Below are 26,040 nucleotides of genomic sequence, written 5' to 3' on the forward strand. Positions count from 1 at the left end.
ATTACAAATTTTTAATTTCTCAAGCAATATTGATTTTAAAAATTTCTTCTCATTTTTTTTCAACATGGAATTTTGCTTTGCTTGCTTTCTTCTTTTTCGTAACCCCCTTCCCCCAAAGCTATAACATATCAAATAGTATCACAGATGAGAACGCAGGTGAAGCTGCCTGGGACAGGTTAAGTATTCAATTTAATGAACAACAGCAATGTCATTACTATTACTTTTACAGAGTGCTTCCCTGACACCCCCTGGAAGTCCTCCGGGGGCGAGGCGGGTGGGGTAGGTTGATAGCACTCCTAATTTTACGGTCCCGGGGAAAAGCCAGCTACATTTGCAAATACGAGGGGTGGGGGGATGGGTGAGACAACGTGAGGAGAAGAATAGAATAAGAGGGAGACAGATGGTGTGTGTGTTGGGGGAAGGGATCAGAGATCCTGGAAAACTTATGTTCCCCGATTTGCAAGAATGTTTCCATTTAACCACTTCTTGCCTGACTCCTGATTCTACATGAGAGAAACGAGGAGTTGTAAGATTTGGTGCCACCTGTGCAAGAGCCTAAACACTCGGGGTGGAGAGAGCCAGGAGCGTTGGGAAGCAGAGGGAGAGCGGGTCGTGCTTTAGCCTCCTGGGGCGCCAGTCTGGGTCAGGGACCCAGGTAAGGGGCGGGCTCCCATTCCTCCGGCAGGAGCAGCCGGCGGTTGGGACTGTCCCACGAGGGGGCGCGTCTCGGGCCCTAGGACCCGCCCTCGCTGCGCTGGGCGCGGGGAGGGGACGCGGGAACCCTGGCGCCCGGTGCTCCGCCTCCCGTTTCCGGGGCAGCGCGGTTACCTGCACCGCCCGAGCCGCACCTGGCGGAGGCAGAAGTCGCAAGCCGAGCGGTCGCTGAACGGCGGAGCTGAGAGGAGCGACAGCACCCGGCTGGGGGGAAGAAGAGGCGGCGGCGGGCGGCGGGCGGCGGCGTGGAGGCTGCAGGGCGCCGCGCGCCGCGGAGGAGGGCAGGCGGCAGCTGCGCTCGGCTCGCTCTGCCCCGCCGGCGGGGCGCGCACCCGGGCCCGCACCGCGCCGCTGCGGACGCACATGGCAGCGTGAGAGGCCGGCGGCGGGAGGAGCGGGCGGCGCCGGGCCGGGGCCGCAGGGCCGCATGGACAGCGCCGCCACCCCGGCCGGCCCTCACTAGGGCCCCCAGTCCGCGGGCGCCACTCCCCCGATCATGGTGCCTCGGCGGCCGCCCGAGCCAAAAAGAGCCGGCCGGAGCCGCTGAGCCGGGGGCCCCCGCGGCGGCCGGGAGCTGCATGGGGGAGCGCGGGCCGCGCTCGGGAAGATGCCCCGGCCGGAGCTGCCCCTGCCGGACGGCTGGGAGGAGGCGCACGACTTCGACGGCAAGGTCTACTACATAGACCACACGAGCCGCACCACCAGCTGGATCGACCCGCGGGACAGGTAGGACCCCGAGAGGACCCCTCCTGCCCCACGGGCCACCAGCCGGGATTGTGCAGGGGATGCCGAGGAGCTCGGCGAGCCTCTTCGTTTTCCCGCACCCCACACCCTCCACCTTCATCCCGTTCTAGACCGCCGCTCCCGCCCGGGTGGGCTGCCGGGAGGAGGGGACGGCCAGTGAGTTGGCCCAGGCTGCCGCCACCGCCTTCCTCTGATGAGGACTCAGGCCCCAGCCGGCACCTGCCCGGAGTTTTGACCTTAAGCTCTAGCCCCGCCCCCCGCCCCCCGCTTCCCCTTAGTTGGGTCGGGCGGGGGCTGGGGGAGCAACCTAGCCGAGTGATGCTGGGGCTTCCCGGGAAGGCTTTCCCCAGCACGGGGTGGGGGGGGGGAGGGGGAAGCAGCTGGTTTGGAGCGGGCGGCAGGCACCCAGGACTCAGTGGGAGACCGCTGGAGGGAGGACACTGCGTGCGTGCAGGGGAAGGCAGCCTGGAGTGTGGTTTTTGACAGGTGTCTCCGCGGCTCTGAGAGGAGCACGGGAGCAGTCTGGGGGCCTGGAGGCCGAGAGAGGGAAGGAAAGGAAGGAGCGGGGGAGGTCTGATCGGGGAGACCGGTTCTCCAGGAATCTCACGGCAACTTGGAAGCTGTTAGGATGTAGATGGAGGTGAGAGGCCTCCGCAAAGCCCTGCCCATCTCTCTTTCTCCTCCCTCCCTCCCTCTGGGGACCGCGGCTCCTCAGCCCTGCACCAGCGCGTCCTGACCTTGGTGGGCACCAGGCCGGCTGGAGCACCGGATTTGTTTTTGCTGAGGCAGGTGGAGTGTGAGATGGCTGGTGTGGCTCTTAGCTTCCAGACTTTCTCCTGGTTTTGACTGCTTGGCATTTCTTTGCACACACGCACCCCCTCCCCATGAATATCCTGGGGGGAGGGGAGGACCACCCTCTGGGACCGCTTTGTTGTGCTTTGCTGTCACCTCTGTGGTCAAAGTGCCTCAGGAATGTGGAATTTTCACCTGGTCGCTGTGACCTTGGGTGTCAGGTGCCTGTAAAGCAATGGAGGTGAATTGTTTGGACCCTTCATCCTGTGGGGTTGGGATGGAGGTTCCAGAAGTCCAGGATGGGGTGTGTAGTGAGGTGAAGGTTGAGAAAAAGCAGAAAGAAAATGTGAGCTGAGATTCCTCGTGGTTTCTGTGAGCACTTTGGTTCATTCATTCAACATTTACTAGGTGCCTCCTATGTGTTCAGTACCATGCTGAATGTCTCATCAATTTAATCCGGAAGAGAAATTTTTAACGCTGGAGAGCGTCCCGTGAGCAAGCTGCTTTTACCTCTGAGCCTCAGTTTCCCTATTTGTCAGGCAAATGAGTTGCTTGGAAGGGAAGTAGTAATAGTGGAACTCTTTTTTATTTAATTTATTTTATTTTTGGCTGCGTTGGGTATTTGTTGCTGCGCTCGGGCTTTCTCTAGTTGGCGCGAGCGGGGGCTACTCTTCGTTGCGGTGCGTGTGGGCTTCTCATCGCAGTGGCTTCTCTTGTTGCGGAGCAGGGCTCTAGGCGCGCGGGCTTCAGTAGTTGTGGTGCGTGGGCTCAGTACTTGTGGCTCGTGGGCTCTAGAGCGCAGGCTCAGTAGTTGTGGCGCACAGGCTTAGTTGCTCCATGGCATGTAGGATCTTCTCCGACCAGGGCTCGAACCCGTGTCCCCTGCATTGACAGGCAGATTCTTAACCACTGCGCCACCAGGGAAGCCCAACAGTGGAACTCTTCAAAGTTGGAAGGGACATAGAAGATCAAGGCCCAACTCCCACTTTCAAACGTGAGACAAACTTTGAGGCCTGGAGGTGCGATTTGCTTGTGTTTTGATTTTTCCACCCCTCTGCCTTATGCCGAGTCCTTTACTGGCTCTGAAGTTCTAACCTGCACACTTGTGGTCCTACTCACTTTCCTTCCCCATGCCCCCCTCAGGGTCAGTTGCCCCAGGGACTCTGTTGCTGTGTTGGTGAACTGGTCAGTCCCTTGTCCTCTCCTAATACAGGCACAAGTTCGAGTTTCTGTGTCCTCCCGTATTTTAGGTCCCAGCAGCTACCGAGTCCAGTGTGCTGTTAGCAGTTGAATGTCGAGGACACTGCTAACTCGTCCCAGGTCATGCATCTAGGAACTTCTCTGGGGTGCTGAGAGGATAACACAGCTGTAGAAGGCTTCTTAAACAACGGTCATTTTTTACCCTTGGAAGAGGGCAAGCAGTATAGCTTCTGTGGGATACTGACTTGACTAGAGCATAATTTCCCAAATTTTAGTATTATGTGGACCACCTTTTTTGCTATATCCACCTGTTTTATTGCTTACTTAATATGTGACTTTAAATCAACCCCATTTGAATTTTTTTTTAGGCACTTTCATAAAGGGGAAACTAGTAACATCTATTGCCCCCAATACTAGGGAACCTTTAAAAATACAGTGGAGGGGAAAAACAACAGTGCCATTATATTTGAGTTCACTCCTGGGGCCTGTCCACGGCTCCAGCAACAGGGCTGTGCAGCCTGTGTTTTTAGGCAGATTGGCAGGCATTAAAAACATATTGGCACTTCATGGAGCTGCTCACTCTCTCCGCCTTGTAGGCCACTGGTTTGAATGCTGCATCTTTGTATTGATATCTCCTGGTCATCCCACCTGCACCGGCCCGGGGTGGGGCCCCTGAGCTTGGGGGGCTGAGGGGTTCTGAGCTCACTGCGTGGTGAGCCAACTTTGAAAGTTTGGGGAAAGAGCGGAGCAGAGGGTATCCACTCTGACTCCCTGGAATTCCCTCCTGCACACCCCAGAAGGGAGTTTTGCCTTCTCGTCCTACCTGTGTGGCCTCAGGCAAATCGCTTGACCTCTCTGAGGTGCAAGTGCTCCTTCGCTGAGAGAAGAAGGTTGATGAGGTGGTCTCTAAGCCCCCTGCCAGTTCTCAGATAGGATTTCGCTGATTCGGGTTTGGCCTCGCCTTATCCCTCCTGACTCCGTGGCAGAATTGGGAGTGGGGGGGCGGTAGGCAGGAGGGTGAGGGGGCTGAAAGGAGGAGGAGAAAATTTAACAAGGCTGAAAAGCGCCAGGCTTCTTTGGGGTGGTGAGGTTAGGGGAGAGAAATTCTGCCAAGGCAGTTACATCTCTGCAGCTGGTTAGTGCTATGAAACAAAATATCACATAAAAAAATTAAAAAACAAAAAAGATTCTGCTCCTTGAGTGTGTGTGTGTGTGTGTGTGTGCACGCGCGCCCATTTGTCTTGGTTTTTTTCCTTATCTGAATCAAGGAGATACACCTGTCCATTCCCCTGAATTTAAAAGAAGTAAGTCAAATGGTCCTTCAGTCAGAGAAGTGATTTCTTAGCCGCAGAGAACAGAATAGCGTCTCGGGTTACCAAGCCTGAAGAATGTCCTGGCACATTCCTCTCTCTGGGCCTGAGCTGTTTTGTGTGCTGTCCGGCTTGGAGGCTGCTGGGGGTAGGGAATCCAGTTTTCAGCTTCCCCTTTCACCAGGGGGTTGGAAGAGCTGCGGGCAGCCTTGCCAACTCTCTCCCCTTCTCACCCAGGGGAAGACTGGGAGGCCGAAATTCCTGAGGACGGTTGTCCCAACAACCGGAGAGGGGCCAGTGGGCAGCTCGGGCCCTGCCTACTGGGCCAAAGGCTCCAACGGCACCACGGGCTCCTCCCGAGGCAAGGCAGGTCTGAGAAGGTGACAGGTCTGTGGGGAGTCAGGTGCTGCAGATCGGGCCGCGGAGCAGCGTGCCTTTAGCAGAGTAACCCCGGGTGCTTCTGGGAGCTTCCAGCAAAGAGCCAGCATTCCGGGTATATTTAACTTAGAGGTATGCAACAACAAACACGCTGATTGTTCTCCGGAGGAAGAATGGATTGTTGGAACTGGCCCTGCCGGGGAAGGTTCCTGAAGCCTAATTCCTGCTCATTGGGGGGTTTGTCTTCTGACCTTCTTCTAGGAACCACCTGGGAGCTCTGTGGGCACAGTTTCTGGGGCTGTGTGATCAGTGCTAGAGATCCACGTGTCTGGGAGGCCATGTTGAGAGAACCCAGCAACTTCTCTCATGATTTGAGGGGGAATTTTTGCCAACGCTGTTATTTCAGGAATGATTCATAGCGTACGACGTTGGGTCTACAGCAGGCAAAAGATCTTAATCTCCTTCTGGTCACAGACCCTTATAAGAATCTGACAAAGGTTAAGGGTGTTTCCTGAAGAAAAGCATGAACACGGCTTTTGGCACATAATTTCAGGGAGTTTGTAGACCCCGGGTTCATAACCCCTGCCAGAGATTAACTTAAAAACTGTTCATCACTACCTGTATGCCCTCCTGTTTAGCTAGGTAGGACATAATGATTGAGCATTTACTATATTCAGGTAGTCTGCTGACAGAGCTTTACATGGATAACTTCTTTTAATCCCCCTAACAACCCTGGGAATAGGTTATCTGCCTGAGAAACCCGAGGCTCAGGGGGGCTAAGTTTGGGGAAAGCCACTCAGCTTCTGAGGAGCTGAGATGGGAATGCCAGGCATGCCAACTCCAGAACCCAAATTTCTAACCACTCAGCTGGATGGAATCCGTTGCTGAATTAAGATCTCTGCTCCACTGCCTAAGGAATTTGGCCTTGGGGAATGGACCCAGGACAGGCATGATTTCAGTTACCTGCTGCCATTCTGGTGTGGCCAGGCCATGGTTATCCAGCGAGTGGTGTAGAAAATGGAAAAAGGTTGAGTCTTTGAATCCTGGCATCTTGGATCGGCTGCTTGCTGCCTGAGTGACCTTGGCAAGTTACATATTCTCTCTGAGCCTTGATTTTGTCTTCTCTAGGATGGGGTGATGCACATAAGCTGTCAAGGGCCATTATGAGCATGAAATAAGTTAAATCACGTAGGGCAGCTAGCACAGAACCTAACATACAGGAGACACTTGGGAATGCCAAACCTTTTGACTTTTACTAGGAAGTACTTAGGAAATACTTAAGTCAAATGGAGACTGAGTCTCCATCCAGCTCTGTAGCAGTTTGCAGCTGGAATGGACCTTTCTGGTCATGTAATCCAGCCCTCTCATTTCACTGATGAAACAGACTCAGAGACTGGTGACTTACCCAAGGTCACACAGCAAACGTCAACCTTGAGTCTCTAGTAGAGGTCTCCTTTCTTCTTTCTTTTATGTAAACTTTTCCCTAAAAATCAGACCCAGTCTCTTCTCATCCATGGTAATAATTTGAGAATATTTTATGCTTGTGGTTTATTCTCTGTCATCCTTTTTGACTATGCAGACCAGCAAGTTTCTTTCATAGCATTGCAATCATTTCTGAGTCGTGTCATAGGAATGTGTTATATGTTGACCAGTTAAAGTACCAGCAATTGCAAGTGCATTACTGTTTTTATAATCAATTTAAATAGATTTAAGGTTATTGTCGGACTAATGTCACTTTCCACCAATTTACATTCTGACAAGCTTTCTTAAGTGGGAATTATAACCAGCCTGCCAGGGAATTTACCCAAAGCCTCTATTCTCCATGCTTCTGCTTTTAATGATCCACTAAAACCTTTAGCTTGGGCCTTTACAATTATTAGAGGGTTTTTCTTCTCCTTCCAAGGCTTGAATGTATGATCTACGTATTTCATGGGAGTCTGCAATGCATGGGAATATCTTACGTCATTCATTAAGAAAGAAATAAGGTTAAAAAGCACTAGTCTAGCTAACAGGAAGAAATAAGAGGCATTGGAACCCACAAATGAATAAAATAATAATAAATGCTAAGTCTCCTAATATGTATTCTGTGCTGCACACCAAGTGTTTTATATTACGATCTCATTTAATCCTTTTGCCAACCATGTAAGGTAAGTACTGTTATTTTCTCCATCCTCAGATAAGGAAACAGCAATTTAGAACGGTTAAGAATTTATATTTGCTCAAGGTCACCACCAGTAGGTGATGCACCCGGGATTGGGGCCCAGCTGGTTGAACTCCTGAATCCACACTCGAATTAGCTATTGCCATTTCAGGGCTCCAGATGCCCTGTTGACAAGCTGGGCTGGAAAGTTACCATTTACTCCTAAAATGAGGCAAGCCTGCTGTGGATCTCCGGGAAAGATGTTGCCAAGGAGGCTTAATCAGAGAAGCCAGTGAGATCCACATGGCAGCTTAGGAGACTATCGGGCACAAAGTCTACCTTCCGGGAGCAGCCAGCTAACCAGAGCTCTGGGAGGGAGGGAGGGAAAGAACAGAGAAGGAGGCAGAGAAACTCTGAAGGATGCGGTGTGCGGAGAGAGTTCAAAGTCGTTCCCAAGTCTCTCTCGGGTAAATGCTCCCAAAGGCCAGGGACTTAGTAGCCAAGGCAGCGCCTCCCTGTCACCACCCCTCCCGCTCTTGGCCTCGCCAAACTGACCTGATTCCCCACTCCCCTGGGATCCCTGGGAGCTGTGCAACACTGCCCTTTTGAAGAGAAGCGAATCAGGTTGCCTTGGTTACTGGGAAGGTTGGAACGCCAAGCTCAGGTGCACACAAGGAGAGACGAGGCTAGAATAAGTGGGAGTTGGAAGGTGGCCGGCGTGCTGCTGCAGAACTCTCTGGATGCAGGAAGCCTCAGTCAGGTTTTGGCAGCATTTGCAGGGGGTGCCAACTTCACTGCAGTCAGCTGTCTGTGCTGAGTGTCTCCCGCCACGTCTGCCTTCCAGGCTGCGGGGATCTGCCCCTGGCTCAGCGAGGGGCCCTGGATAAGAGAAACCCACTCCTCTTGGAGAAATGGCCTGGGTAGCATCTCCTAGTACTTCCACTTGGACAGGGCTGAGGGCTGGATTGGGGCTGAGTCTGGGTGAAAAATGCATGCCGTGCCTCTCCCAGCACGGAGGGGCCAGCCGGCCACACACCTTTAGGTGGAACAGGTAAAGGCTCTAGTTACTGCTACTGACAAGCTTCTCGGCTGCCCTGAATCCCTGTTTCAGAGTGAGATAAAAGAAGAGAACATTCAGAAACTGGATACAGTGGCGTTTTGTTATTTAACCTTCACCAGAGGGCCATTAAGCCTCCGGCTCCTGAGCAGAAAAGCTCCTGCCAAAATAAAGGGGGGCGTTCACTGTTGTTGTGTGGGGGGAATGTAGAACATTCTATAAAGATGCTAGACAGGGGAGAGGGAGTGGAGTAGAGAGAGCAGGGAGGAGGGGAGAAAAGGACAAGTGCAGTGGGTTACCTCCACCCCCATTGCCTCTTCAATGCTTCTACCCATGACATCTCACCATTAGAGAGAAATGGGATCTTTCAGTTTCAAATGTCTGCCAAAGAAAAAGGACCGAGGCTTAAGTTCTCGTTCAATGGTCGGCCAGAAAAAAAAAAAAAAAAAAAGCTGCATCAAGATTAGGGACACCTTTGTTGGCTTTTTTCTTCTCCTGCTCCATTCATCACTCTCCGGCAGCCAGGACACCAGGCCAACGGCAGCTGCTGACTTTCCCCAGCCGGCTGCCTGCTGTTGCCGGGCTTGGTTTGGTGGCAGCAGGGCTGTCCCCATGCTGGCTTCCTCCCCGCCCAGTGGCGGTTACTTGTTTGATTTGTCTCTGGGATGCCCTTAGGATCCACTGACTGATACCTGACTTGGAAGGATAAAGTATCAAGATCCAGGCATCAGGTGGCTGCTAGGATGAGATGACCCTGGGACAGCCTTCCAACCCTACATCTGTCGTGGCTTTTCCTGGATAGTTAGGGCTCTGTGAGCATGGCGTTGTGTAGTCCAGGAATCTCTTACACGTGCATTTGTATCACTAACAGTGAGAACCATAACTGGCCTCTGGTGATCATGATGCTAACAGTTATATTTAGTCATCTTTATCCAGTAGCTGGCATGGGCCAAACACAGTTTGTTGCTCATGGTATTTTTCTGGCGTTTTGCAGATGAGGAAACTGAGGTTAAGAACGGCCAAGTGACAAATTCAAGGTCATAGAGGTAGAAAGGGGCAGAGTTGGAATCTGAATCTAGGTTCTTCTGATTTCAAAGCCGTACTCTTTGCACCACTGCAGTCTTTTTCAGCGAATTTGGAGAGAGGAAGGGAAGAGGGGAAGGGAGCAAAGGAAAAGGGGCCTTTGTAACTACAGAGAAATAAACAACACATCTATCAGCATATATACCTTGCTCACTGTGGAGGAAAATGTTTGTGTGGTTCCAGCCGAACATTGGTTTGACATACCACACTGTTCCCTGCAGTAGATAAGGCCTTCATAATGATCTCCAGAGGCCACCAAGTCAAGTCCTGTCTCTGTCATTTACATATAGTAAGTCACCTTGAACAAGTCCCTTCTTTACTGTGTAAAACACAGGTAAGCGTAGGACCTACCTACCACCGAGGGTTGTGGGGAGATGAAAGGACCTCAGCCATGGTGGGTCTTACCCAGTGCCTGGTACACACCAGGCTTTCAAATGGGAGCTGTGACTAGTTAGGCTAGTTTACCCTTCTTTGCCTTGGTAGAGAAACAAGAACCATTGTCCCTTCCTTGCCAACTCAAGTTTTTTCCTGCTGAAGCAGGGCTCACCTGAGCCACGTTGACATCAGAGTTTGCAAACCACCTTGGGGCACTCATTGTGTAAATAAACCAATAAATTCTTTTCCCAGTAGTCTTATCAGAGGCAAGCCCTTGTTTGGAATTTCTGAAGTAAAGTGACTCTTGCCAGGGAGCTGGCACCAGGGCGGTGTGCGAAGCAGGGATAATGAGTTGCAGTGGTCATGGCTGAGTGAAAACGGCTGCTGTGGGAACTGGAGGTCTCTGAAATTCATTGGTAACTGCTCTGATATCCTGGCCCTTCACTCGTGCTTCCCTGTGCCCTGTTGGAGAGCTGTTTGAGAACCTGCTGATTTTAGCATGGAGGTGGTGCAGAAGGGCATTGGTGTTTATCGTGTCCCACCCAGCCAGGGGTTGGCAATTCATTCAGCAGGTATTTATTGAGTGCCTACTGGGCTTCAGGCTCTGTTGCCCTAACCAAGGATCAGAGCAAAGTCCCTGCTACAATGGGGTGTACCCTCGGGCAAGGGAGATGGGCAAACAGTTAAACAGATAAATTACATTCTGACTGGGGGCTTGGTATTTGCTAGAATTCTTTGACCCATCTTAGGAAGCTGGAGGGATGGCCCTGTCTAGGACACCTGTTGGTAGTTGCTGTGTGGACTTGGGCTTTGGATCTGAGAGACCCTTGTGCCTTCCCTCGGGTGTTACCCAGAGCCTGTTAGGATGAGCTGGGCACCGGGCTAAGTGCTGGGAATGCAAGGGTGACATAAGACAGTCTCCAACTCATAACATTTACTACAAATTAGTGAGAGACAGTCATCAAACTGTGCAAATAGAAATGTCAGGCTCTCTGAACCTTGGTTTATTTCCTCTCCTCTCTCATCTGGACTCAACTTAGAAATATTTATTGACTGCACGTAAATGAATAGAGTGTCTGTAATATATCAGGCATTGTTCCAGCACTGGGGATTTGGCAGTGATTAAGCCATCAAAAATCCTGTCCTCATGGAGCTTACATTCTAGAGCAGTGAGTGTCAAACTTGGGGAAGTGTCAGAATCACGTGGAGGATTTGTTAAGCCCGGTCCCACCTGCTCACTCCCACCCACACACCCAGTTTGTGTCAGTAGGACTGCCGTGGGGCTGGAAGTTGGTGTTTCCAGCACGTGATGCTGCTGGTTTGTGCCCTGTTGCTTTGCAGACCGCTAACAGTTGATTTATTGAATCCTCGCAATAACCTGGGAGGATTGGGGGTTAGGGTGGGATAGGGGAGTCGGGGGGAACCCTCTCATGGCTGTTTTACAGACAGGGGACTGAAGAAGGCAGGTGAGGTAACTTGGCCCTCCCTCTTATGCTAAGCAAGCTAAAGGAAGTGACTTTAGGAGCAAGCACTGTTTAACTGCCTCGCCGTGATTGCTATGAGCAATTTTGTTCTAGTTCTTTTGCTGACCCAGAGCCTGACTGGTGGCAAAATCCAGTCGGGTTTGCTCCCGCATTGTGAAATAAAGGACGGGGAAGCAGGAGATCTGAGCAGATCCCAGAAGCCAGAAGGAAATTCTCTTTACATTAGAATGTGTGGAGTTATGCATCCGTGGTCACAGAGAGGAACAGAGGGCACGGGTCTTCCCTGTTTCTCCCTGATGCTGAGCCAGGAGACCTGTGCCGAGCCCGCTCTTCAGAGGAAGGGGTGCTGGGCTCCTTCACCCCTAACCCAGTCTTACTTCGAGTCTAGGAAGCGCAGGCGAGGTGTGGCGAAGAGGCAAGGCTCTCCTCTCAGAATCCTCACAACAGCCCTCTAGGGAGGCCTTTTCCCCTTGACCATGACTTGGAATGTACATCCTCAGCCTTGTCACTGGCTAGTTCTCTGACCTTGTTTAAGCTACTTAAAGCCTCCTGAGCCTCAGTTTCTTCACTGGCAGGATGGGAATAAATTAGAAGCTACCTCGTAAGCCAGAATGAAATTCGAGGTCTCTCATTATATTTAAGTTCCGCTGTCTGGACAGTTCTAACGACAGAGATTAAGGCCTCCTTGATAGCTTCATCTATAGTTCTGTAGTTTCTGCTCAGTTCATATCTTCTGAGCACCAGAATTTTTTTGGACATAAACCTCTTTCTTCTCATTTCTCTGGAAAAATGGATCATACTTAAGCAGTTACACATCTTCCCAGACAACAAAGACTTTTGCTAGACGGGACTATTAAGCGGTATCTTAATAGCTCAAAAAATTTCAAACCAGCCTGAGTGGTTTATTTCCACTGCTGATATAGAACAAATATTTGCTGGCCGCAGGTGGAGGACCCTGGGTGTTTCTTCAGCCTCCTAACTGGTCACCAGGCCTGAGTGGTTCTCAAAATGTGGTCCCAAACCAGGACATCAGCTTCACCTGGGAAGTTGTTAGAACTGCAGACTCTCCTGTCCCACCTCAGACCTACTAATCAGACACTCTGGGGGGTGGAGCCTTGAGAGCTGTCTTTTAAGGAGCATCCCAGGTGACTCTGCTGCCCTCTCAAGTCTGAGAACTACTGGCCAAATGTTTGCAGCTAGAATGACTTAAGGTATTTTGTGAGTGGTCGCAGGCAAAAACTGGCCAGGTTTGAAGAGCCTTCCAAGCACAGGTCGATGCAGCCCGTTGAAATGGTCTTCATCGGCTTGAGAACATTTTATGATCAATCCCCAAACCCTTATTGTCCAAGCGGGACCTCCACACTTCTTTCACCAGGCCTCACCATCACTTAACATCTTTGCATCAAGATTCAGCTCACAAGTGAAGTGTAAAAAGGCCTTCCCCATCTCCCTCGCCTGGGCTCCATGAAACCTTATGCTGTAGTAGGACAGCGTGACTACCGACATCCTCTCCATTCTTGTTAATAGGCAGCTCAGTGGCTGGCACACAGTAGGACTGCACCAAGCCAGGAAATGGCTGCTCCCCATTGGGAGTTTCGGATTCTGTTTCTGGCCCTTCCTCATAGCAGCAAGTCCCTTGGCCTTCCTGAGCCCTAGTCTTAATTGCTCTATGATGGGGGAATAATGACCCTTGGTCTCCTTTCCACAATGGAGTATAGGAGTCTGTGTCTGGATCTCGGGGACAATAGGATCAGTCAGTGATTCTCAAGTTCAGTTGCACATCGGACTCAGCAGAGGGGGAGTGCTAAAAATACCCATGCCTGCCCAACTCCCAGAGAATCTGGTTTCATTGGTCTGGGGTATGGCCTGGGCATGGGATTTCTAGAATCTCCCCAGTTGACTCTGGAATACAGCCACATTGGAGAACCACGACTGTAGGTAAATACCTCCCTTCCTCAAAATGCTTGTAGAGTTTGAATGAGATTATGCGAAAGTACCTTGTAAAGGGCTTTAAAATTTAAGAGTTACACAGTTCCACATGGAAAACTGAATGAAGATGATTCAGGAAGTATTAAAAAATAGCTATGGGTGGGGGGGAGAAGGAGATATTTGAGGGATGTCAGACACCTTGCAGTTTGGTAATTTCCCCTCTTCTAGATCTATCTTGCTATTTCTTTCCTGATGCGTTAAGTATCAAATTGATTTGGGCTCATCTTTGCCTTAATGTGAAAATCTTTCAACGCGCATTGCAGGAGTAATGCTTTTAAATAAATTGGTCTAAGCTATTTTGGAGTTGTAGGCCTGGGGGGTGGGCAGCTGCTGTCTGTCCGCAGCAGATCTCGGTCTGGATTTCATGCACACGTCTGAGTCCTCGAGACTCCAAGGGAGTGGGGAATGCAGATGTTGTCACCGTGTAGATCGTAGATCGTGGCCGGTGGATAAGAGCTCATCATAGCCAACACTTACTGAGACTCTAGATAGTGCAAAGATCTGAGCTGAGTGCTTTGAGTGCATTTTCCAATTTAATTCTCCTAGCAACCCTGCGAGGTGAGAACCGTTACCATCTCCATTCTGCTGCTGGGGACACTGAGGCTCAGGCAGTTGAGAACTTGCCAGTGATGGCACAGCTAATAAGTGGCAGAACTGGGATGCCACTTTCTCTGCCACCACAATGCACCCTGAAGGCCAGGCCAGGCTAGGCTGTCAAGGAGAGCAATACTGAATTTGTTCTGGTAATTCAGACCATAGCTCCTTTCACTACTGTGATTCCTTGAGTAGCAGCTGCGCTCAGTTGCTCAGGGTCTGTCTGGATAGCTAGACCTTTCTGTTTGCTCTGCTCCTATTTTCGGAGATGTCCCTCTCTCAGTGAGCAGGGTGAGTGAGCTCTTTTTCTGAGTACAGTCAGTTTTTCAAAATTCCTCCGAGGATCACTTTCCTAGACCACATTCCCCTGTCCTGGTGGTGATCAACATCTTTGTTTCACCCTCCTTATAGACTGTTGTGCTCAAGGTAGCCCCATCTCTTGTTACTTTGGCATGAAAGACTTAGCAGGAATCAAATTCCCTTCGGACGCTTTGGTGTCTGAATGGCATGTGGACTTGGACTGCAGCATTCTTGCTTGCCCAGTGGCACATCCTTCAGGATGTTTGTTTGGGTTCACTAGAAGTCAATTGGGTCTCAGATCTGAAGTGGCTCTAGCCGTGCACAAATTACCTTCCACTTCTGTTGCGTGTTGGGTAGAATCAAAAACAAAGAATGCCATTACCTTTTGTGTGTTTGGTTCCTGGTGGGAACTGTGCGAAGAAGAGGGTTCAGCAGTGACCAAAGACAGACATCATTCCTCATAGAGCTTACGGACACATAATAAGAACATGAACAAAATACTTACAGATTAGGAAAATAAAGAGGATGCTGTATTAGAAAATAATAGGTCTTGTAAATGACACCAAAGATCCAGCTATAGAATTTAAAAGTTCTGTAGTGAGAAAAACTGTTTGCTTTTACCTTTAAGTAGGATCCATCTATAGTGATCGCTGCTCTACCTCTTCAACCAGGTTTTCTTAATTCAAGTCAGGAGATCCTGGCACTCACTGTAGTGGCAACAAGTAGTGTATTTTTTTTTTTTTTTTAGCTTTTTTTTTTTTGAATGAAAGATTCTTTAACTTCTGTAGTGCTTCACAATTTTCAGAAGTTTCACACACGTGATTTCATACAGTCTCATAATACCCTCCTTTTTTTTTTTTTCATCCCCTACCCCTATATTGTGCCTTTCCCCTTCCCTCTCCCCACTGGTAACCTGTAGTTTGTTCTCTATGTCTGTGAGTCTGCTTCTTTCTGTTTTATTCCCTGGTTTGATGTATTTTTTTGATTCCACATATAAGTGATATCATACAGCATTTGTCTTTCTCTGTCTGACATACTTCACTTAGCATGATGCCCTCCAAGTCCATCCATGTTGCTGCAAATGGCAAAATTTCATTCTTTTTTATGGCCGAGTAGTATTCCATTGTACATGTAGACCATATTTTCTTTATCCATTCCTCTGTTGATGGATACTTAGGTTGCCGTACCTTGGCAATTGTAAATAGCACTGCTATGAAGTGCTGAGAAGCAGTGCTTTTTCTTTCTTTTTAAAAAAAATATATTTATTTATTTTTTTTTGGCTGCATTGGGTCTTCGTTGCTACGCGCCCGGGCTTTCTCTAGTTGCGGTGAGCGGGGACTACTCTTCGTTGCCGTGCGCGGGCTTCTCATTGTGGTGGCTTCTCTTGTTGTGGAGCATGGGCTCTAGGCACACGGGCTCAGTAGTTGTGGCTCGCGGGCTCTAGAGCGCAGGCTCAGTAGTTGTGGCGCACGGGCTTAGTTGCTCCGTGGTATGTTGAATCTTCCTGGACCAGGGCTCAAACCCGTGTCCCCTGCATTGGCAGGCGGATTCTTAACCACTGTGCCAACAGGGAAGTCCCAGCAGTGTTTTTTTCTTAACTTTGGCCAAGGAGCTCTGTTCTTCCCCCAAGGCAGCATGATTGGTCAACCACATGCATCTGAAATTCCTAAGAGAGTTACTCAAATGCAGATTCCAAGGAAGGCCTGGCTTTGGTCAACATAATCAGAATTTCTGGATTATGTGAAACCCAGACTCCTTTGTAAAAAGAACCACTGAGTGATTTTGATACCATCCTAGGTTTGAGAAGTACTGATCAAGGAATAGACTTGTTTGAAAGTGCAAATCATTCTAGAGACTCGACCAGGACTAGAATCCCTTCAGCCTCTTCCACAACCTGGCCTACTTATTTATTGGTTCTCAGCTCAAAAACGTCTCTTCCTTTCTTCAGGCATCCATGGGTTTCTAGAGTGTGCTTAGGTGCTTTCTCCCCAAGAGTAAGCCTTCAGTCCTACCCCATGCCCCTTTCTCTGAGGGACACAGAGGGGTTCCATACCCACCGCCCCACACCCCGCCCCCCATTCCTGCCTTACCCTCCATCCTCCTCCTCCCATCCCCGTTCTCTGAGCAAAGTTCCAGGAGTGTCACCAGGAGACCTGCGGCGGCATCTTCCTTGACCTCCCTGTAGTGTCTAACCGTGTTGCCAGCTCTCCTCCTTTCCTGGCGGTCATTCTTATCCAGGAGAGTAAGGCATTGTGCAGTCTCCTCCCTCGTGGTGGCCTGTGACGCCAGGCCTTCGACCACCTGCTCTGCACTGAAACCTCAGGTGCTTATTTCCAGTTTCCGGCTGGACATCACTTCTCTGTCCAGGCGAGCACTGCAAACCACCACAAATCTAAAACGGAATCTAGTCCGGGTCTCAAACCAACAGCTTTGCCCATCTGTGTACGTTGACGCCCCACCTCCCTCACCGGCCACGTGGGGTACCACTTGCTCCACGAGGCCTTCCCTCATCTGTCATCTCCTGCGCCGCTCTGGCTGGAGGGTATCTACTTTAAGCCAGGCCTGTTCTGGTCAAAAGCAACAGAGGCCCACATGACATGGCTGTAGAAAAGAGAGGCTGCTGTGAGGTTAGAGATTTCACAGGAATCTAAGGACGGGCATAGCGGCCCCCACTGCTGGGATGGCGGGAGCTGCAGCTGGAGGCCGTGAAGAACAGCGGTCTCCACGTACGTCCCTCTGTTCCCTCCGTTCCCTCCTGTCGGCCCGCTCATGTCATGGTTTCTGCTACCTCTGAAACCTACACACAGACTACAACAAATCTAAAATTTGTTCATACATTTGTAAACCATGTTATGAATTAGTTCTGCCTTGAACTTGCTGTGTGACCCTGGGCAAGCTACTTAATCTCTGTGAGCCTCAGTTTCCTCACTCTGTACAAATAAGACGAAGGGTGATAATAGCCAAGATTTTATTGGGTGCCAAACCCTGCTCGAAGTGTTTTATATTTATTAGCTCAATTAACTGTCACACTAACTTTCTGAGGGAGGTAGTATTACTATCCTCATTTATAGATGAGGAAGTGGAGGCACAGAGAGGCTAAGTGATTTGCCCAAGGTCACACAGCTAGAAAGTGGCAAAGCCAAGATTCAAACTCAGGCTCTCTGGCTCCAGAGCTCACGCTATTAGACCGCTGTTCACTTTGAGGAGTTATTGTGAGAATTATAGCGTGGTGGATTCTCTTATTTAGGACACATAGCCGAGAGCAATACTCAGAGTAAGTACTTAAGAATGCTAACAGTCATGACGTCATCACAACATTAGTTTGCAGGTGACCCATATGACCTTCACAGCCCCAGCCGACCTCGTAACTCTTCGCCTCAGCAGCCACGGCTAACCCGGTGTCCCCAGTTCAAATTCTTGTGAGAGATGCTGATTTGGAAAGATGACAGAGCTGGCCTTGAACTGGATTCACCTGGTACAAGAAATCACAACAGAGCTCAGGGGTCATGTACCAACCACGGCAGCTCTCCACTCAGGAGAGGCCGTGGGCAGCTGGCATCCCTAGGTCGTTCTTTCTCAGAACTTCCAGAGTCAACTGTTCTGAATGCTCTGGCAGTTAGGGGACCTGGCGGTTACTCTCGCTGAGCACATGCTCGATTCTGAGCCCTGCTTTTGGCCTCATCCCCTGTGGCAAGCTTTCCGTGACCCTGACTCGCGCTGCTGGAAGTGGGGCCTGTGGACCAGCACATCAGCACCGCCTGGGAGCTTGTTAGAAATGCAGAATCTCAGGCTCCACCTCAGACCCGCTGAATCAGAAACTGCATTTTAACAAGATCCCCAGTGGTCCTTGCAGGTTAATGTTTGAGTAGCCCTGGCCAGCGAACACTACTTATGCCTGCGTAGCGCTGTTTTGTTTTTTTGTTCTGTAGCTGACTGTGCCTCTAACCAGCTCCGATATAGATATCAGATAATATCAGTAAGCAGTGGATTCTTACAACCAGGTATAAACACTACCAAGGGGAAGGAGCTTCTCAGCCTGTTCCCACAGCCCCACATGGAATAAGGGATTGAAGCCGGATGGGGGATGGGAGTGGGGGAGGGCTCAGTTGCAAGGGGGGGGTGTCACACCTGCTGAGAAAAGACAGGATCCTGAGCCTGCAGCATGCCCACCAGCGGGGTCAGATGCCAGAGGTCAGAGTGGACGCAGGCGGTGTGGAAGTCCACCACGGTGGCAGGACGTGGTCTCCGGGGTGCACGAGGCAGTCAGAAGATGGGAACCCTTGGTGGCAGGGGCAGTGTCTCTCAACTGCAACACAGAATGAGGAGGTGGCCCGGCGGGCACCTGGCAGAGATCACAGAGGCAGGATTCCAGCCCTTAGAGAACAGTGGCAAGAGCAAGTCAAGGAGGTCTGGGGTCCCCAGTAAGCTTCCCAGGCAGAGGCTTGAGCCAGCAAAATAAATGGCAGGCTCCCTGGACCTAGCTTTGAACAGGGCAGAAGTACCGCCATGAGGGGACTAGCAGAAACAGTGCCTGTGGCCAAGGCTGGGACCGGCTGAGCCAGGACCCCCATGCGCGACCCCGGACCCAGCCAGGGGCAGCCTGAGTGGGGTGGCACTGGGGCAGGAGAGGGCAGGCTCCTAGTGGGGGACCAGGGGTGGGAGGGGCAGGCAGCCAGCTGTAGGCTGGAGGGAAAGTGTGTATGAGGCCCTGTGGACCGCCTCGCCTTCCTGGCATGAGGGCGGTGGGGAGGTGTGGCTGGATGCCAGAGGGCTTTCCCATCACTGCTCCCTGGCCCCGGTTCACCTGAGAACAGCGTTCCCCCCCCCCCCCCCCCCCCCCCCCCGCATAAGCGTGGACCTTGCCCCCAACACATTCCTGAGATAACACCCAGCGTCATCCCGGGAACACGGTGACAGCCCGACTGTGTGAGCGAGGCTCCCGACACCCTCCCTGCATTCATTTCCAGTTTGCTGGATGCTGTATGTGTGTCTATGTAAAATGACTGAAGAACGAGTCATTAGTGAGCCGTCCAAAGTCCCTTTGGGAACATTCCAGGAAAATCAATATCCCATCAAAGCCACAAATGGCTTTTTTCTTTCCCCCACTCCTTCAAAGCAGGGTTTCTCAGAGTGTGATCCGCCTACCTCCTGCCTTACTCCCCTGTGGAGCTTGTAAAACACAGATTCCTGGGGCCGTACCTGAAAACTACTGAATCAGAATCTCAGTGGGGCTTCCCAGAATCTGCATTTTTAACCTGCCCCCCCAGCCGATTCTAATACACCTTAAAACTTAAAAACCTCTCCTCCCGCTACCCACAAGGCACTTTCTTTCCTTTGCCTAAACCGGATCCTTGCCCTGCCTGCTGGTACTCCCTCCCTGTGCTGCTACACCCACTTAAAGGGCCACCTCTTCCCAGGAGCCTGCCTAGCTGTCTCTGTCCCAGCTCATGTAGGGGGCCCGCTGTGCACCCTCCTAACATGGCTCTGCCACATCGTCGTCATTTTTTTCCAGTCTGTGTTCTCCACTGAATGGTAACGCATCCTGTCGAGCCTCCCCAGGCCCAGCACAAAGTTTTGCACCTAATTAGAACTAATAAATGAATACGAGCAAAGGCAGATGAGAGGTAATGGTGAAGCCGCGGAGTAGAGGGTGAAAAGTAGATGCTTCCCAGTAGGAAGCTGCCACCTTCCAATTCTTCTCTCGGTCATTCTGAACTCTTAGGTCAAGTTTTGGAGCCAGAGGGCAAGTATTGGACCCAAGGAGAGCCCAGGGCTCTGGCTGGCCTGGGGCACAGCCCACCTGTTTGGGGCTGAGTCATCCCCAGTGGAAGCCTAGCTCTCTATCTACATTTTGGAAAAACTCCAGCAGAAAAAAAGGCTCAAGGATGGTTCGCCAGCCCCAAGCCTGACGCCAAACTCAGGGCCTCTAGAATGTTCAACACCCCCTCCCCTTGTCAGGCAGGGGGAGTCAAAGAATAGAGCTATCGGACCATGAAACTCCCAAGAGTCCTTTCCCCCAGCGTTTCTCAGAGATTGCTGCCACTGTTTTCTGTGTGAGGCTCCGAATTGCCATTTGCCAAACTGGTAAACGTTGACCCAGCAGAAATCAGGCAAAAATAGGAGAAGCCCCCGGACAGGCTGCCTTAATCGTGTTGGTGAAGGGAGAGCCAGGTGCCTGTGAGCTGGAGAATGCTGCCCATCATCTCGCTCTGAAAAACAAAATGTATTTCCTTAATCTTAACAACTTGAGCACCCCGAAACCTGCTTTACAAAAGTCCAGGGTGCCTCCTCTGATCTTGCTTGCTTCTCTGTGTATAGGGGGGGGTCATGGGACAAGGTGACTTTGGAAAGGCCTGGCCTGTTGAGACTCTAGGGTCAGCCCAGACTGCTCTGACCACAGGGGACCTTAGCCCCGGAGACAGACTGACCTCTTAACGCATGAAGTCAGAGTGAGGGCACCTGCTCTCAGTCCGAAGTAGGGTCGGAAGCTTCCTGGGTTCTTTGAAGAGAAAGAGGATTGGCTGAATTGTAGGTGGCAGGGCAGAGCAGCTGAGGGCTCCGTGCACAGTAGGCCCTCAGCAAATAAATGCTTCTCGCGTTCAGCTGGTGAGAAGGGAGCAGCCAGTGTTAAATGTGGGCTCTGTCAGAATCCTTCAGACATTTGCTGAAATTCCATGAGGGCGTCAGGGATTATAAGGTTTTAAGGTGATTACTGAGTTTCTTTCGTGATTTTTTTCATAAGGAGGTCATTTCTGAATCCACTCTTTCTCGTCTCATCTCCCCAAATTACCCTTCCTCCTTCCCTTCCAGGAGGAGGACAGTACGGTGTTATCATTTGGTCAAAATTTCACATTCAGAAAATGGTAACGTTCAAAAATCTTGTTCAATGCTGCAGCAACCCCCCTCCCCCAAGCTGGAGGTTGTGACAGCTGTCATTTACTGAGGAATTTTACATGCATTTACCGTTTCACTTGTGCCTTCCAGAGGAGGCAGCTGAGGCCCAGAGAGGCTAGAGAATTTATCAAGGTCACACAGCACGTTGGCGAGCGGCTTGGGTTTTACTGCGGGCTCTGTGACTCCACGGCCCCGGGTGCTTGTCAGTGCCGCATCCTTGTCTCCTAGAGGTCATTGGTGCTTGTTGATATAACATCGCTGCGAACCATTTCTCCACCATTTCTCAGAGTGTTTTGTCCACGTGTCCTGATTAGAGAATTAGTTAAGCTCTCGAGCTCTCCGGGGAGCCGTGGCTGGAATCCTGCCTCCTTCCTAGAGTCTGCAGGCAGCCAGATCTCACAGACCCTGCTCTGTCGGGCGGTGAGGACGAGAGATGTGGCCCCGTGGTTGGGGGGCCGGCAGGCAGGTTGTGATGACCCACAGGGTACGTGCTCCCTGTCAGTTCCCAGGCACTGAACCCAGGCACCCCCCCTCCCCACCCGGGACCTCCTCTCCTATTTCCCTCTTTGCCTCCTGCCCTCCTAGGATCGACAGCTATTTGGAAAGGTGAGCACAGAGGCCTTTTCAGAAAGAGTCCTGTTCTCCCGTCTTCCTGGTACCCTCGCTCACTGGAGAGAGAGAGAAGCAGGATTGTGTGGGGAGGGAGAGGCAAGTGTACGGGAACAGTGTAGATCTAATTGTTCATGATCCAGAGTGTCCTCGTTTGCATTCAGGGATGCCACCCGCCTTTGTGAGGGGCCACACCACGTTGAATGATGTGTTATCAGTGCAATGCAATAGCCCGATGACGTCATGAAAATCCAGGCTTTGGGAGAACGTGTTCACAGGCAAGAACGCAGCGATGAAAAGATGGAAGGGCCTGGTTACGCTGCATAATCCAGCTTTTACTGTATAACCCCTGGGCTTATTGGCCCCTTGTTCCTGTCCTCTTTGACAAAGAATGATTTTTTTTTTTAAACTTTCTGATTAGCAATCAGTAGTTTAAACCTGCTAATCACCTCTTTAGCTTGGCATGCGGACCAGGGAAAGGCCACAGCACTTAATCTGTTCTCTCAGATCCAGAAGTTCAGAAATGTAGTCAGCCCCAGTTTTTAAAATAATTAGACTGTTATTCAGGATAATGCCTACTGTAATTATATATATATATATATATTTATATATATATGTATTTAAATTTATTATTTATTTATTTTTGGCTGCATTGGGTCTTCGTTGCTGCACACAGGCTTTCTCTAGTTGTGGCGAGCGGGGGCTACTCTTCATTGTGGTGTGCGGGCTTCTCATTGTGGTGGCTTCTCTTGTTGCGGAGCACGGGCTCTAGATGGATGGGCTTCAGTAGTTGTGGCTTGCGGGCTCTAGAGCGCAGGCTCAGTAGTTGTGGTGCACGGGCTTAGGTGCTCCGCAGCATGTGGGATCGTCCCAGACCAAGGCTCGAACCTGTGTCCGCTGCATTGGCAGGCGGATTCTTATCTACTGTGCCACCAGGGAAGCCCCTACTGTAATTATAATAATCAACATTCTGAGGTTTATTATGTAGAGACTTGTTTTAGTTTACTTTTTAAAAAATTTATTCTTAATTGGGTAAAATATACATAACATACAAGGTATCATTTTAACCATTTGTAAGTGTACAGTTCACAGGCATTAAGTACCTTCCCGTTGCTGTGCAACCATCCCCACCATCCGTCTCCAGTTCTCTTTTCATCTTGCAAAACTTAAACTCTATCCCGGTTAAACACTCACTCCCCATTCCCCCTCTCCCATCTCCTGGCAACCACCACTCTACTTTCTTCCTGTACGAATTTCACTGTTCTAGGTACCTCATATGAGTGGAGTCATACAGGATTTGTCCTTTTGTGACCAGCTTATTTCACTCAGCGTAATGTCCTCCAGGTCCATCCACGCTGCAGCGTGTGTCAGGATTTCCTTCCTTTTTCAGGCTGAATACTATTCTATTGTATGTTTACACCATGTTTTGTTTATCCATTCATTTATTCACAGACACACTTTCACCTTTTGATTATCATGAATAATGCCACTGTAAACATGGGTGTAAAACTATCTGTTCGTGCCCCTGCCTTTACATCCTTTGTGTACGCACCCAGAAGTGGAATTGCTGGATCATATGGTAGTTCTATTTTTAATTTTTTGAGGGGCTGCTACGCCATTTTCCACAGTGGCTGCACCATTTGCCATTCCCACCGGCAGTGCACAAGGGTTCCAATGTCTCCACACCTTCACCAACACACTTAGTATTGTCTGTTTTTGTTTTTTTTTCATAGTAGCCATCCTAATGGGTGTGACATGGTATCTCGTGGTTTTGATTTGCGCTTTCCTGATGATTAGTGATGTTGAGCATCTACACAGATACTTTTAAAAAAACGAACTTCTCCTGTCATTTCAAAGCTAAAGGCAGTAAAATGTAAGGTTCAAGGCGCTGAATCTGAGAAGCCGTGCTGCCTGGGTTTAGTGCTGGCTCCACTCCTTGCTGACTGCAGCTGTGGGTCAGTTGCAAGATCTCTCTGTGCTTCAACTTCTCACCTGTAAAATGGGGTAATAAGTAAACTGCCTCGTAGGGCTACTGGGAGGATTCAGTGATCTAATAGAGATAAATCTCATGGGAAGTGTGAGACTTGCTATATGTGTTTGATGAGTGCTGGGCTTCATTACTCTCAGAGTAGAATCTGCTGCCTTCCATCCTCCAGGGATGGTTTTCCTCTCTGCCTAGTCTTTTTCAAGTGGGGTAACAGCCTGGGGAATTTGAGGTGAGATGGTGGCTTGAACCCAGTAGGTTTTCACACCCCCAGGTTGGGCATGTCAGGAGGAAAAAGAGCAGTGGCACAACTACTGAAGCCCACGTGCTCTAGAGCCCGTGCTCCGCAGCAAGAGAAGCCACCTCAATGAGAAGCCCGCGCACCGCAACGAAGAGTAGCCCCCGCTCACCACAACTAGAGAAAGCCCGCGTGCAACAACGAAGACCCAGCGCAGCCATAAATAAATAAATAAGTAAATTTATTAAAAAAGAAAAAAAAATGAGCAGTGGCAGCCTCTGAAATCCATCCTGAAACTCGGCAGCATCTGGTTTCGAGAGTGAGTTTGTGTAGAGCCGGCAGCCAGGAAATGGGACTGGGAATCTAGTGCAAAGGTAGTTTCTCTGGTTCCTTCAACCAATAACTGTTAGAGCAAATAACCATCTGGATGAGGAATGGCTCCTAATTGCCTTGGAGTAAGGCAGTTAGCTAAGGGTTTGTGTTGCTGCGTGTGTCACCATGGGACTCTGCATCCTGACGGCCTGGAGGACTGTCCTCAGGCCTGTATCCTCTGCATCTCGGCATTTGGGCCTCCCTGTTGTGCCCCATCTGTAGGTCATTAGTCTCTTGCGAGAGAGATTAGGGTTCCCCTGTCCCTAATTCCAGGGGAAATTCCAGGAGTGTCAGAAGGACCCTGGGTCCTTCCCAGGGCAGATCTCTGACTTGGTCAGTCAGCCCAAGGGAAAGAGTCATGGGAAAGTAATCCTCATCTCTGATCCTTCTCTAAAGCCTAACCCAGTTTCCTTAGCAAACATACTGGAGGAAGCGGTGGCGGGGCAGGGAGGGCGGCTTCCCCCTCGCCTGCCTTTACCTGGTTAACTCCTTCTCAGGGCCCAGCTTTCAACATCAGTTCCTCAAGGGATCATCGCCCTGCTCCCCGAATGGGGCCAGGTGCAGTGTTTATATTCCCTCACAGAGCAGTATTCTTTCTCTTTAAATCAGTTGTTCAATGGTTATTAGTTAAGACCTCATGTTTTCTTCTGTTTAATGTCAGCCGAGGAGTCTTCTAGATTAGCCATTCTCAAAGTATGTTCCCTGGAGGCCCCTGAGGTTCTCTCAGAAGGTCTGCAAACTCAAACTTCATAATAATACTAAGAAATTATCTGCCTTTTTAACTTTCTACCTATCATGAGAGGACCGTGGAGTTTCCCAGAGGCTACGTGACGTGCAGTTTTGCAACAGACTGATGCAAAAGCTGCTCTTAGGACTCAGCTGTCTTCTTTTAAGCCATTCATTAAAGAGATTTGCAAAACTGTAAAATAAGGCCACTCTTCTCACTAATTTGTGGGGGAAATATAATTAATTATAAGGATGTGATTTATGTTAACATGTGATTGGTTTATTATTTTTATTTTCAAAGGAATTAATAAATATTTTTAAATTTTCTGTTTTCATTTCTAATATGATAAATGTTGATCAACAAAACCCACATGTGGACTTCCCTGGTGGCACAGTGGTTAAGAATCCGCCTGCCAATGCAGGGGACACGGGTTCGATCCCTGGCCCGGGAAGATCCCACATGCCGTGGAGCGACAAAGCCCGTGCGCCACAATTACTGAAGCCTGCGTACTCTAGGGCCCACGTGTCACAACTAGAGAAAGCCCGTGTGCAGCAATGAAGACCCAATGCAGCCAAAAAAAAAACCAAAAACACCCACATGAACAACAACTCTTGGGGTCCTCAGGTTTTAAGAGTGTGAAGGTGTCCCAAGACCAAAAATTTGAGTGAGGATTGCTGCCCTAAACAGGGATCAGGAACTTTTTTCTGTAAAGGACTAGTGGACCATACCCTCTCTGTCTTAACTATTCAACTCTATAGCATGAAAGCAGCCATAGATAATATGTATACAAATAGGCATGGCTTTGTCCCAATGAAACAAGCAGTGAGTGAGTTTGGCCTATGGGCCATAATTTGCCATCTCCTGCTCGAGGCTCTAAGCTCTAAAATGCCAGGAACCACATCTAACCGATAAATTGCTTTATCCCCAACACCTAGCACAGGGCCTGCTACTTAGTAGATGCTTAGGAATTATAACAGAAATAGTGTTTAGTGGCTGGTTGTCCAAGTCAAAAATAACAATGGCTTAACTTCAAGGTATAACTTCCTTAGCACATCA

The 26,040-nt window shown here is 50.1% G+C and overlaps 1 protein-coding gene across 1 annotated transcript in view; it reads left to right on the forward strand.

The window, feature by feature from the left end:
• The first annotated feature begins 806 nt into the window (after nt 1-806).
• The window catches only part of WWC1 (WW and C2 domain containing 1), a 149,841-nt gene continuing 124,607 nt past the window's right edge, over nt 807-26,040 (forward strand). The window contains exon 1 of the mRNA XM_059917651.1: nt 807-1,440. Coding sequence (XP_059773634.1) covers nt 1,322-1,440 — 119 coding nt within the window. The 5' untranslated portion in view covers nt 807-1,321. The remainder of the gene's footprint in view (nt 1,441-26,040) is intronic.

The sequence above is a fragment of the Balaenoptera ricei genome, chromosome 3 (assembly GCF_028023285.1).
Source record: "Balaenoptera ricei isolate mBalRic1 chromosome 3, mBalRic1.hap2, whole genome shotgun sequence".
NCBI classification, from domain to species: Eukaryota; Metazoa; Chordata; class Mammalia; order Artiodactyla; family Balaenopteridae; genus Balaenoptera; species Balaenoptera ricei.